Source organism: Anticarsia gemmatalis, chromosome 1, assembly GCF_050436995.1.
Source record: "Anticarsia gemmatalis isolate Benzon Research Colony breed Stoneville strain chromosome 1, ilAntGemm2 primary, whole genome shotgun sequence".
NCBI classification, from domain to species: Eukaryota; Metazoa; Arthropoda; class Insecta; order Lepidoptera; family Erebidae; genus Anticarsia; species Anticarsia gemmatalis.
In genome coordinates, this window is record NC_134745.1 from 5,201,573 (window position 1) to 5,213,839 (window position 12,267).

Below are 12,267 nucleotides of genomic sequence, written 5' to 3' on the forward strand. Positions count from 1 at the left end.
AACAGAAGCTGGAAGGGTTTTGGTTTGTACGCATGTATTTATTTAGATTATTCTTCATTATTGTATGTATTTCCAAAATAAAGCAGCTGTACCAAACTGGATTAAAATTCTGAATTTTGTATACCTCCGCCAGCCACGAACCTTGTATACAATGTTCTCTAAGAGATTTTCGGGCTACAGCTTTTGTCTACAAAGTTTAAAAAATTGCTACGTGTTAATCCAGGTTAATTATTATCTGTGTTTAAAATATTATCAAAATTTTTGGCGTGATTGAGTAAGAAACATCCATAAAAACACACAAACTTTCGCATGCTTTCGTTCACGTAAAAGGGTTTCCCGTGGTAAAAAATATCCTACGCATTATCTAGGTTATCAACTATCTGTTTATTTTTTTTATTAATATCCATATTCGTTTTTTCATGAAAGAGAGATTTTATATACTTACATTCATCGATCCATCATTGCATTCATAGTATTAGTAGGATATTAAGACTAGAGTTGGTATCAATAGAGTTTTTTTTAAGATTAGGCATGAACGCTTCATTTCATTACTACTAGTGCAACTTCGCTGGCATATATAATTTCGTCCTTCATTTGTTTAGGGATAGGCTTTTAGGAGAATCCGTGCCTCAGATTCAATCTAATTCGGTTCAGTTGTTTAGCAGTGAAAGAGTTACAAACAGATAGGCTTTCACATTTACAATATTGTATGGATGGAATTTGCTTTCTAGTTAAATCATGAGTGAGAGACTGTAGTTGAATTGTTAGTTTGGATAACAGTTGAGTGAATGAAATAAAATCAATATTGCAAAAGTAATAAATAATTTATTTTTAATGTTTTATTAATCAGAAGATAATATTTAGAAGGGCCATGAAGCACCAGTACGGAGGCCGTAGATTCCAGATCTGAAAAAGACAAGCAAAAAAATCGATTAAAATTTTGGTCATAAATGTAAATTTTGATAATCCTCATACAGAATTTGAAACGCTGATTGAACTACGCTGGTTAACAAAGATTGTTTGAGGGTGTTTACTTACTGTTATAATGTAAACAAATCCTGTTTAAAATTATTCTATAATGATTGCTTATTGTAGACCAGAGCTCACTATGATTTATAATGTTAGCTATTACGAAACTATTTATAATCTTACTTCTCAGTAGCGCAATTCACTACAGTCGGCGCTAACGAGTATCGAGATTTTTGACATTTAAAATGTACTGCCAGAATGCAGCCAAATGTAAAGGCGAACACGAACTTACCCTCTTTTGTTTAGAATGGCGTTACCCATCATAAGAACACCTCCAGCGCACTGGTTATTGGAAGCTTGGTTAATGTTAGCGCACAATCTGCCGGAGAAATGGTTGGTACGGATACTGGAAGCGAATAGATCAGGGGCGCGGCTGTGAGAGCAGGTGCTGATAGCACATCCAGGCTGAGGATTCCTTCCTCCGTTGGGATAGAAGTCAGCGTCAGCAATTTGATCGAAAATACCAAGAAGACCTCCATCGGTATGAATTGCTTCGACGTACTGACCGTCATTGCGGTTCAGAGCGCGAGAGTTTCCACCCCATTGTGGTCCAGCGGGATCCAGTCCTTAAACAGGTTAAATTGCTTTTTAATATAATACATTCTAACAATAATTTTTCGTTTTTGTTTCAATAAATTTTAAGCGATCAGTTTCATGTCAGAGTAAGAGTTTAGTTTTTTAGAGTATTCCACTGTTCTACTAGAATTTATAATTAAAGGTAAACATACCTGTGATACGAATAGGGCGACTGCCTGTTGTGCGACCAGCATTACCGACGACGTGAGCTCCCAAGCTGAAGCCAACCAAGTGAACTTGGTTCCAGTTACCACCAGCGGTGTTGATGAGCCAAGTGAGGAAGTTACCAAGAAACTGGCCGACGCTAGGAACACCATTAACCGCAACTGTGTAAAGCCCGTTAGCAAGCTGATTCCAGTCTACAACGATAACATTACAATCTTGAACTGCGAGGAATGCTGACGTGATGGCAGGGTTCATGGCAGAGTTTCCATTGCTGTTCCATCCGTGAACGACGACCTTAGTGGGACGGTTACGGTTGTAGTTAGAACTCCAGATAGTGTTAGCGTTGCCGTGCACGATAATTTGACGATTGTTCGGGTTTTGTCTAAAAAACAACAAAGAGTTCAAAAAAAATCTTGCATTTGATTTATGTTAAACTTTGGAAGAAATAGAAAATACCTGGTAAATAGCCAGTACTGATTGTTAGCACCATTTCTAGTTTCCAGTAGCTTTTGTTCTACAGGTGCGTGCAAGTCTACAAGGTGTGGAACACCTTCACCATCTGGCATCCAGACGTAGCGGCTTTCACCCTCCACATAGTGGCTGTTGTCCCCGGGGATGGTGGGTAGGGCGCTACCAGCGCACACTGAAAAATCGGGACATTACTCAATTTAGTTATTGTGATCGCCGCTTGGCATCTACAGCGATGTTAAAAAGTAGTGATATGAATGGGAAAGTATGTGCAACAAGAATTTAAATTTCTCATGACCATAAGATCTTTAATAAGAAGAAGATCTAATAAAATTGGAAGTCTTCAAAAACTTACAAGCGGTAACGGCTGCCAACACTACTAGAAGTTTCATTGCGCTCGATTGTAATTCAAACAATCATATTAATCAATCAACAGGACTATTTAAAGCACATTTTATCATCTCGTCAAAAAATACGTAATTGCTTCTAGAGATATAGTATGTTAAGAATGATAGGCAGATTTCTGAACGAGTTCCGTATCTACTGTTCTTTTACAAAGTACTGTTAGGTTTTCTTATTTTATGAGCACAGTAAAGCAATACTTTTTAGCAAACTATAAGTAACTAACTATTTAATGGAATGTTTTTGTACGACACAATTGTTTACTTGAACGAAATGTCTCTAATTGTAGTCGTATGTGCTAAAGATAAGAATCCATCATACTACAAAACAATGTTACAAATATCATAACTTTTTAGCTTGCGCTGCACGATTAATTTTATATAAGAACATACAGGTATCTGTGGCGAAACTTTACGAATTTGAAGGTAAATTGCGAGTTCGCGTTTGTTCCATAAATCATAGTTTTAGTAAAACAAATTTGTAAAAATACCTTCTAAATACAACTAAATGGTTTTGATTTGTAATTTATTTAACCTTATTAAAGCGTATATTTACGTACGTCTCGTTATCAAAATCTTAATAACGATAAGCTGTAGGCAACAACACACAAATTAATAAATTGGGAGATTTCCTCAAATGGATTATTTTTCCTTTCACACATCCATTAAATAAATTGCTATAAAATTCTCAAAAAATTAACATTAGTAAGTACACAAATATCGAACACAAAATATAAATCTATAGTTATTTGTTTTCATCGGAGTTTCAAATGTTGTAAAAAACTGACACAGTGGTAAAAATTAAGTGATTAAAGTGGACGAGAAAAAATAAAAATGTTAGATAGGTTTCACCAAAATTGTGCTTGTTGGAAATGTGTCTTTAGAGTGTACATAAGAACAGAGTTTTTAAGAGCCCTGCCGCACTAGGTTACTTTTTAAATCGGGATTTACACGGGAAGGGTTTCCACGCGGACGAAGACGCGAGATGGCCTCTAGTTTTTAATATTTTTAATTTTCATATACTTTAGGAGGAAGAAGTATTCGATTAATAATGATCTAAATAAGCGATTTCAATAAACATTGTAACATATTCCTGTTAGATTACGTGAAAACGTATTCAAAATATTGCAACTTTTATGATGGGTACCTAGTTACCTAGTGTCGTAAAACTACTTTATCGATACAGTGGTATCGGCGAAAATTGCAAAAATGTATTCTTTTATTATCTCAAAATGCCTTTGAAATTCATAAATATCAATCCACAGCATTTTTGTGCAGAGGTTATACATATTTTATTTTTATTGCTGCAAAAAATACTTCTGTATTTGCCTAAGTCTGCTCCAAATGGATAGTTGAAATATTCATATCTATATTATATACTATATACTATATATAATATTATAAAGCTGAAGAGTTTGTTTGTTTGAACGCGCTAATCTCAGGAACTACGGGTCTGATTTGAAAAAATATTTCAGTGTTAGATAGCCCATTTATCGAGGAAGGCTATAGGCTATACTTATATCATCACGCTACGATCAATATGAGCAGAGTATCAGTAAAAAATGTTACAAAAACGGGGAAAATTTCACCCATTCTCTCTTATGTGACGCAAGCGAAGTTGCGCGGGTCAGCTAGTTAAATAATAAAGATAATATATAATTTAAAGCACATTCATGACTTCAAATATATCGTACAAATAATAGTAGATGTGTTTAAATTAATTCAATCTTTACTAAGCATTATTAAGATTTTCAAGCTTTTTTAAAAAAAAATACTTTACACATGGGTTCATGTAATTTACGACATTATAATTACGGTAAAGAAAGAAAAAGCGTTTTTATTTATTTAGATAAATAATATATTTCTGCAATATTTCAAAATATGCTGCATTTTTTTAACCCAACAGAATGAAATAATATTTACTATAAAACTACGCTCATATTAGGATGATGTAAAATGTTATAATTTCTGTATTTAATTATTGATACTCTACGTTGTTGATTATTGAAATAAAAATATCAAACTGCTTTCAACCAAAGAATTTATTTGCATAAAATAATCACATGTCCGTCCGGTAACCCAGTAATTTAAAAAGGCCATGTAGCGCCCGTTCTGAGCCCGTAGATGCCAGATCTGGAAACAAAAACAATGCTAAACTTGTTTTCTAAAATAATTATATCAAAAGTGGTTCAAAACATTGCTTTAAAATTTTTAGGGTCTGTATACACTTCACATTTATATTATGTCTATTAGATAAGATCATTTAGGTAACGCAACTTATAAGTTGTAGGCCATAGTATATTGCAATGTGTACAGATGGCATTAAATATTTTTGTAATGACAATTTTGGTGTTAAAGGCACTATACTAAAGGAAATCCTAGGCAAAATTGACATACCCTCTCTTACTAATGATGCCGTTACCCATTCTGAGCTGATTGCCAGTGCACTGGTTATTACTAGCTTGATTAATGTTAGAACACAATCTGCCGATGAAGTGGTTGGTACGAACACTGGAAGCAAATAGTTCTGTGGCACGGCTGTGAGAGCAGTTGTTGAGTCGGCAACCAGGTTGAGGGTTCCTTCCTCCGTTGGGGTAGAAGTCAGCGTCAGCAATACGATCGAAGATACCGAGAAAACCACCATCGGTGTGAATGACTTCCACATATTGACCATCGTTGCGGTTCAGAGCACGAGAGTTTCCACCCCACTGAGGACCAGCAGGATCCAATCCTTAAACACACATCAAGTTTGTGTTTTTACACAATAGTTTGCTTCCAATATTACATAGCTATAGAGATACATGTAAATTTGAAAAATCAAGTCACGAATAATGCAAATATGCAATTTATGCAAAAAAAATCCTGCTCTAAATAAATAAATACTGTATCATTCTTGGTACAAACCTGTGATACGAGCGGGGTGCCTTCCAGCTTGACGGCCGGCGTTACCGACTACATGAGCACCCAAACTGAAGCCAACCAAGTGCATTTGGTTCCAGTTACCACCAGCGTTGTTGATGAGCCACACTAAGAAATTGCCGAGGAACTGACCCACGCTAGGAACACAGCAGTTAAGTAGAAACCGTTGGCCAACCTATTCCAGTCCACAACGATAACGTTACAATCCTGAACTGCGAGGAAGGCAGAAGTGATAGCTGGGTTCATGTCGGAGGTTCCATCGCTGTTCCACCCGTGAACAATGACCTTAGTAGGCCTATTAGCGCGGTAGTTGGAGTTGTGAACTGAATTAATATTGCCGTTGACAAGTACTTGTCTGCTGTTCGGGTTTTGCCTGTAAAATTCATAAATCAAAATTAAGCACAAGGGTTTAAGGTTTAAGGGTTAAGGGACGCTTTATTAACATTTCTGTAAAGTCTGTTTAGAAAATAACCTGGTAAAGAGCCAGTATTGATTGTTGGCACCATTTCTAGCTTCCAAGACATCCTCTTCTGGCGCAGTCTCTTGCAAGTCTACTAAATGAGGAACACCTTTGCCATCAGGCATCCAGATATAGCGACTCTCACCCTCCACATAGTGACTGTTGTCGCCCGGGATAGTGGGGACAGCGGGGATGGCACCGCCAGCGCACACTGCGACATAAACACGAAGAATATAGTAAATGATGTTTGAAAATTCTGATACTTTTGATCTTCTTCTTCTAATCGTATGGTTAGTGGTCAACCTAATGTCAAAGATGTTCAAGCCGCCCGAAGGCCTTTGACATGGCTTAACGACTGTTACCGTAGAAGATAACAACCAGGACCGACTTTTAACGTGCCCTCCGAAGCACGGAGACGCCCAGTTCAAGTACCACTATGCGGTCACCCATCTATGGAGTGACCGCGCCAATGGTTGCTTAACCCACAGATCGTTTACCGACCGGTGAGTGCAACTGACTATGGGACACTTTTGTTAATATAGGCAGACTCACCCGCAGTCAGCGCGGCCAAAAGTATTAAGAGCTTCATGACTATGCTGTTTTAAAATTGACGAATTACACCACACCATTGGCTATTTATGTTTGTCATTTATCATAATCAGCAAATACGTGATGCTCTCAAGAGTTTATCACATTAATAAATAATCGTGTGGATAACATTTATGATGATTCCGTATATGAGCTAGCTTATTGTCTAGGTAAAACTAATATAGAAACTAGGGCCTAACCCCTATACGTAAAATTTTATACTGACAAAATAAATTTTAACTATGTATAATTAATTCGACGATGACTCCGCGTTATCCGCATATCCGGTCTTGTGCAAAAAGCTCAATTTTAGGAATTTCATGCATTGTATCTTCGAAAAGGTTTTAAGTGGAATGATACAAACATGTCGGCAGCAGTCTAGACTAGATTTCTCTACTCTCTGTTTTGGATGAAGTAATAGCTATTATCATCATATTCTTAACAGTTTTTGAGGTAATTGCGAACGGGTGCAAGAGAAGACAAGAGAATTTTATACTATGTGGCGATAGAGCAGAATATTTTTTCAGAAAAAAAAGTTTTAAATTTAACTTTACCTTGATATTATGAACAGGCATATAAAAAGTATGCAATTACTATTTAGTACATGTTTTGTATGTAACACCTTATTATGTTAAAAACTGATGAGATTTTCAATAATGTAAAGTAATGTAATGTTAAGGTCGGCACAGCATATTATTTTCTCAAAAACTTGCTCTTAAAGGATTTGACAGATTTTTTCATATACGACCACCTGCCTGTCATAATATGATGTCATGAGAAGCCGTCTTTAGAACCAACTTTATTACAATACTCCTACATTCAAAACTTAAGAAAATATTTTTTGTTGAACCCAATTGATGCCAATACAGATAATGTGATTAGGCGCACTGTTTTGGTATCATCAGTCATCAATCAATCAATAAAAAATTTTGCCAGGTCATTGCTAATTGTAATTATTTGTCATAGCAGATTTAAATGCACAATCAAACGTGTCGTATTGAATGTAGTCACATTGATATTAATAGACTAGAGTTTCTGCTGACAAGTATTTAACTACAATTTACATATTTTTTTCAAGTGTGTTGTGGATTCAGGGAGTATTTTATATTTGTTTATTCATACTTAAAACAATCTGGAGACATCGAACTCGAAATTCATTGATTTATTGACCAAATGCAGTAAAAGTTCGGATCGGTATAGTTAATTCCGTAATAATTGTTTATTAGAATACAAATTCAAATAACCTTTATTCCACAAACGTTTAATTAAGTAATATTCTTAATCTACCACATTTTTAGAAAATGAGATACTAGTGAGAAGAAACGGCAAAAAAATCACTTGCTCTTTTTAATTGCCAATGTCTTGATGCAACAATGTTATATGAATGGTAGCTTTTCCTTAAAATAACATTGTGACCTGAAGTCCGTGTAGAATTCCACTCCCTTTATGGTTACGAAAAGCCTTTTTTTTGTACTCCTTTACACTTACTAAGGTACCTTATACTAAATTTCAATTTTCTATGCTCATTAGTTTCTGTGCTGTGCGCTGTTCATAAGTAACTTAGTACCGCAAGAGTTATAGTGTGCAGTGTTAGATTTGTAAGTATTCTTTTTATATTTTGTATCAAACATTATTAAACTTATTCTATCAATTACGGTCAAAAATTATAACTAAACTACTGCAGATTATAAATAAAAATAAATATTTAGGAAAATACCGCGTGACTACTTTTCATTTCGAAGTAATTTTTTTTCGTTACTCAATTATAGCAGTGATAGCCGAGTGCTATCAGTTTACCAACTGATACCACTCGACTCCCCCTCCCACGCAAGCGGTCGCAGGCTCGAACCCGAGACAACACACCAATAACTTTTCGAAGTTACGTGTGTATTAGAAATAATTATTACTTGTTTCAACGGTGAAGGAAAACATCGTTATGCAACCTTGCATGCCTTAGAGTACTATGGAACAGTTCTTGAAGGTATGCAAAGTCCCCAACCCGCACCTGGCCAGCGTGGTGGACTCAAGGCCTAACCCCTCCCTCATTACTGGAGGAAAGCCTTGTTGAGCAGTGGGGCATTAATGGGTTAAATTTATTAATTTACTCTTCGTAACGGTCAATTTGCAAGAAAACAAATTATTTATTAAATCAATTCATTTATTTACATTAATGTTACAGTGCGATGTCCAGTAGTTTAGAAAGGCCATGAAGAGCCGGTACGCAGTCCGTAGATACCAGATCTGAAAATAAATATAATTATTATTATCACATTAGTTGATGTCCGGAACTTCGTACGCGTGAACTATATTTTTTAATTACGATTTCGATAAAATCGCAATTCATCACATTCGCATTCAACAAATATGAGTTTTGTCGCGTAATTAACTAACAGTCATTATTTATCTACCACCGTTTACGAAAAGCTAAGTTCGTGAGAAGAAACGGCAAGAAACTCACGGCTTGCTCTTTCTAAATATCAATATTTTCATATACAATAATGTCATATTAATGATTTATTGATACAAAAATATGAATCATGTTAAGTGGTTATCGACTTAACAATAATTCGTTATAGTCCGTAAGCCAGGCGCTAATTTTCGTCAGTCATTTCCTCTCAGTCGATAATTTGTAAAATGCCTCAGAGAGTCGCATTATGACGCGTTGTAAACGTCAGCTGCGGCTCCGAGGGTGGGTTGAGCAGTGGCAGCCGCCCAAACACGTAAAAATAATAAAAATTTTTAGTCATTTCCTCCCGATTAAAAACTTGATCAAATTAAAGTTAAACCAATATTTCGAAGAAATAAAATCGTCAGCTGGTTATACAGTGGTGGATTATACGTCAGCTGGTCACGCGAAGATGTAAAAAAAAAAAAGTTTAGTGATTTCCTCTCAAATGAAAATTTATCAGATGATAGTTTTTGTATTGTTTTTAATAAATAAATTAGTCAGCTGGCTGTATGTAGGTGGAATGTTTGTCAGCTGATGACCTTAAGGTGTAACGTAGGAGCAAAGTAAATGTATCAGCTGACGTGTTTTCCCCCAACATACTGCCAGCTGATTGTTTTAATTACTTACAGGATCATGTCAACAATTTGTACAACTATTTTTTTTCGGGAGGAAATGACGTACTTAAAGTTATTCAACATGTAAGATTTTCGGGCAATGTTTCGATTTTTTTTTATGATTATTATATTTTACTACGATTTTTAAGAATAGAAATAAATAAATACTTTGCTACTCAATAAATTTATAATTTTTCAATATTTAAACTAATAATGCCCAAGATTTAATACAAAAAGTTATTTAATTATGTTTGGTAATTTAATCATTTTCATTTTCGCTTCTGCTCATCTCACTTTCCTCTCTTTTATTTACTAGCACGTATAATACTTCAAAACCTTAAGGTCATCAGCTGACAAACGTTCCACCTACATACAGCCAGCTGACTTATTTATTTATTAAAAACAATACAAAAACTATCATCTGATAAATTTTCTTTTGAGAGGAAATCACAAAACTTTTTTTTTTTTTCACCTTTGCGTGACCAGCTGACGTATAATCCACCACTGTATAACCAGCTGACGATTTTATTTCTTCGAAATATTGGTTTAACTTTAATTTGATCAAGTTTTTAATCGGGAAGAAATTACTAAAAATATTTTTTTTTATTACGTGCGTGGGCGGCTGCCACTGCTCAATCCACACTCGGAGCCGCAGCTGACGTTTACAACGCGTCATAATGCGACTCTCTGGCATTTTACGAATTATCGACTGAGAGGAAATTGGTCGTGAAAATCTGTCACTGGCTTACGGACTATTAACTGTTGCCCAAATGTTGCCATCACGAATAAATTTAAAGAAATTCTAAGGAAGTCTTCAAGTAGGTATAAATTATTGAGTAGAAAAATTAAGGAACTTAAGTAACTTACCCTCTCTTGTTGATAATGGCGTTACCCATCCTAAGAGCATTACCGTTGCACTGGTTGCTAGTAGCTTGGTTGATGTTGGAGCACAATCTGCCGTTGAAGTGATTGGTACGAACACTGGAGGCGAATAGATCAGGAGCGCGGCTGTGAGAGCAAGTGCTGATAGCACATCCAGGCTGAGGGTTTCTGCCTCCGTTGGGGTAGAAGTCAGCGTCAGCAATACGGTCGAAGATACCGAGAAGACCACCATCGGTGTGAATAGCTTCCACATATTGGCCATCGTTGCGGTTCAGAGCGCGGGAGTTTCCACCCCACTGAGGACCGGCGGGATCCAAACCTAAAAGCAATAGCTTCTATTTTCATTTGGCACTTGATAGATGAATGAAGATCATATTTTGTATGTCGCAAGAGTAAATATTTTGTTATTCTATTGCTAAATAAAATAGGACATTTCGTACGCACCTGTGATACGAGCAGGGCGGCTTCCGGCTTGACGACCGGCGTTACCGACAACGTGAGCACCCAAACTGAAGCCAACCAAGTGCACTTGGTTCCAGTTACCGCCAGCATTGTTGATGAGCCATACTAAGAAGTTGCCAAGGAACTGACCCACGCTAGGAACACCATTGACTGCGATCGTGTAGGCACCATTAGCTAATCTATTCCAGTCTACAACGATAACGTTACAGTCCTGAACTGCGAGGAAGGCAGAAGTGATAGCTGGGTTCATGCCGGAGTTTCCATTGCTGTTCCATCCGTGAACGATGACCTTAGTGGGGCGGTTGGCGCGGTAGTTGGAGTTGCGAATTGAATTAATGTTTCCGTTGAGGAGGAGTTGTCTATTGTTCGGGTTTTGCCTGTTAAAATGTAGCGTAAAATAGATTAGAACTTGTTGGAAATAACAAATTAATATTGGAACAAATAAAAAGACTGCGATTAAATCTACCTGGTGAAAAGCCAGTACTCATTGTTGGCACCATTTCTAGCTTCCAAGAGATCGTCTTGTGGCACAGGTTCTTGCAAGTCTACTAGACGAGGAACACCCTCACCATCAGGCATCCAGATGTAGCGACTCTCACCCTCCACATAGTGGCTATTGTCCCCAGGGACAGTGGGGATAGCGGCACCAGCGCACACTGCGAAAGACGAAAATTGTTTGAACTAAGTTGATAAACGATCTACACCATCAAAATGGTACTATGAGGTGTATAAAAAAGGAACGATATTAATGAATATGTTTACGATGTAAATGAACTCACACGCAGTCACAGCGGCCAGAACCACCAAAACCTTCATTACTAACGTTTTTGGTTAGAACATCAAACTAAACAGAAGCACTGCAGTATATATCTTAACGTTTTATCGTAATTACGTGAAAATCCGCAGGAAGGTGCAGATGTAGAGATAATAGATTACAATATTACAATCGTAGTGTTTTATTGAGGATTCCGTAGTAGAAGGAATTTATTCTGGTTTCCGTTCTGATGTTACCATAAATATTATTTTACTTTGTTCATCTAGATTATGTGAGTGAAAAATCAGACAAGTCAAAAAACGGTCCATGACAGCATTTCATACCTTCGACTACGTCAACAAGCCATTCTCTCATGTTTCGTTTCGCGGATGGGCAGAGGAACTTGGGTACATCCCAAAATACCGTGACAAGTTTGTGTACTGAAATAACTTACACTTTAATGTGTTGGACGAAGACTTATGGCCCAAGGACATGGTGTT

At 36.5% G+C, this 12,267-nt stretch overlaps 3 protein-coding genes and 1 pseudogene across 3 annotated transcripts in view; all 4 read right to left on the bottom strand.

Annotated features, from left to right (window-relative positions):
* Positions 1-12,267, bottom strand: part of LOC142972990 (pancreatic triacylglycerol lipase-like) — a 53,906-nt gene that overhangs the window by 7,716 nt on the left and 33,923 nt on the right. The gene's annotated exons all lie outside the window — the stretch shown is intronic.
* Positions 806-2,675, bottom strand: LOC142972898 (pancreatic triacylglycerol lipase-like). Its single transcript, XM_076114323.1, has 5 exons — positions 2,594-2,675; positions 2,227-2,413; positions 1,758-2,152; positions 1,262-1,595; positions 806-906 (listed from the first exon to the last, which is right to left on the bottom strand). The coding sequence occupies exons 1-5, from the start codon at positions 2,628-2,630 to the stop codon at positions 861-863; spliced, it is 999 nt and encodes a 332-aa protein (XP_075970438.1). The 5' UTR covers positions 2,631-2,675; the 3' UTR covers positions 806-860.
* Positions 4,674-6,607, bottom strand: LOC142972336 (pancreatic triacylglycerol lipase-like; annotated as a pseudogene).
* On the bottom strand, positions 8,750-11,876 carry LOC142972903 (pancreatic triacylglycerol lipase-like). The gene is made up of 5 exons (XM_076114337.1): positions 11,793-11,876; positions 11,480-11,669; positions 10,996-11,390; positions 10,537-10,870; positions 8,750-8,847 (listed from the first exon to the last, which is right to left on the bottom strand). The coding sequence occupies exons 1-5, from the start codon at positions 11,827-11,829 to the stop codon at positions 8,802-8,804; spliced, it is 1,002 nt and encodes a 333-aa protein (XP_075970452.1). The 5' UTR covers positions 11,830-11,876; the 3' UTR covers positions 8,750-8,801.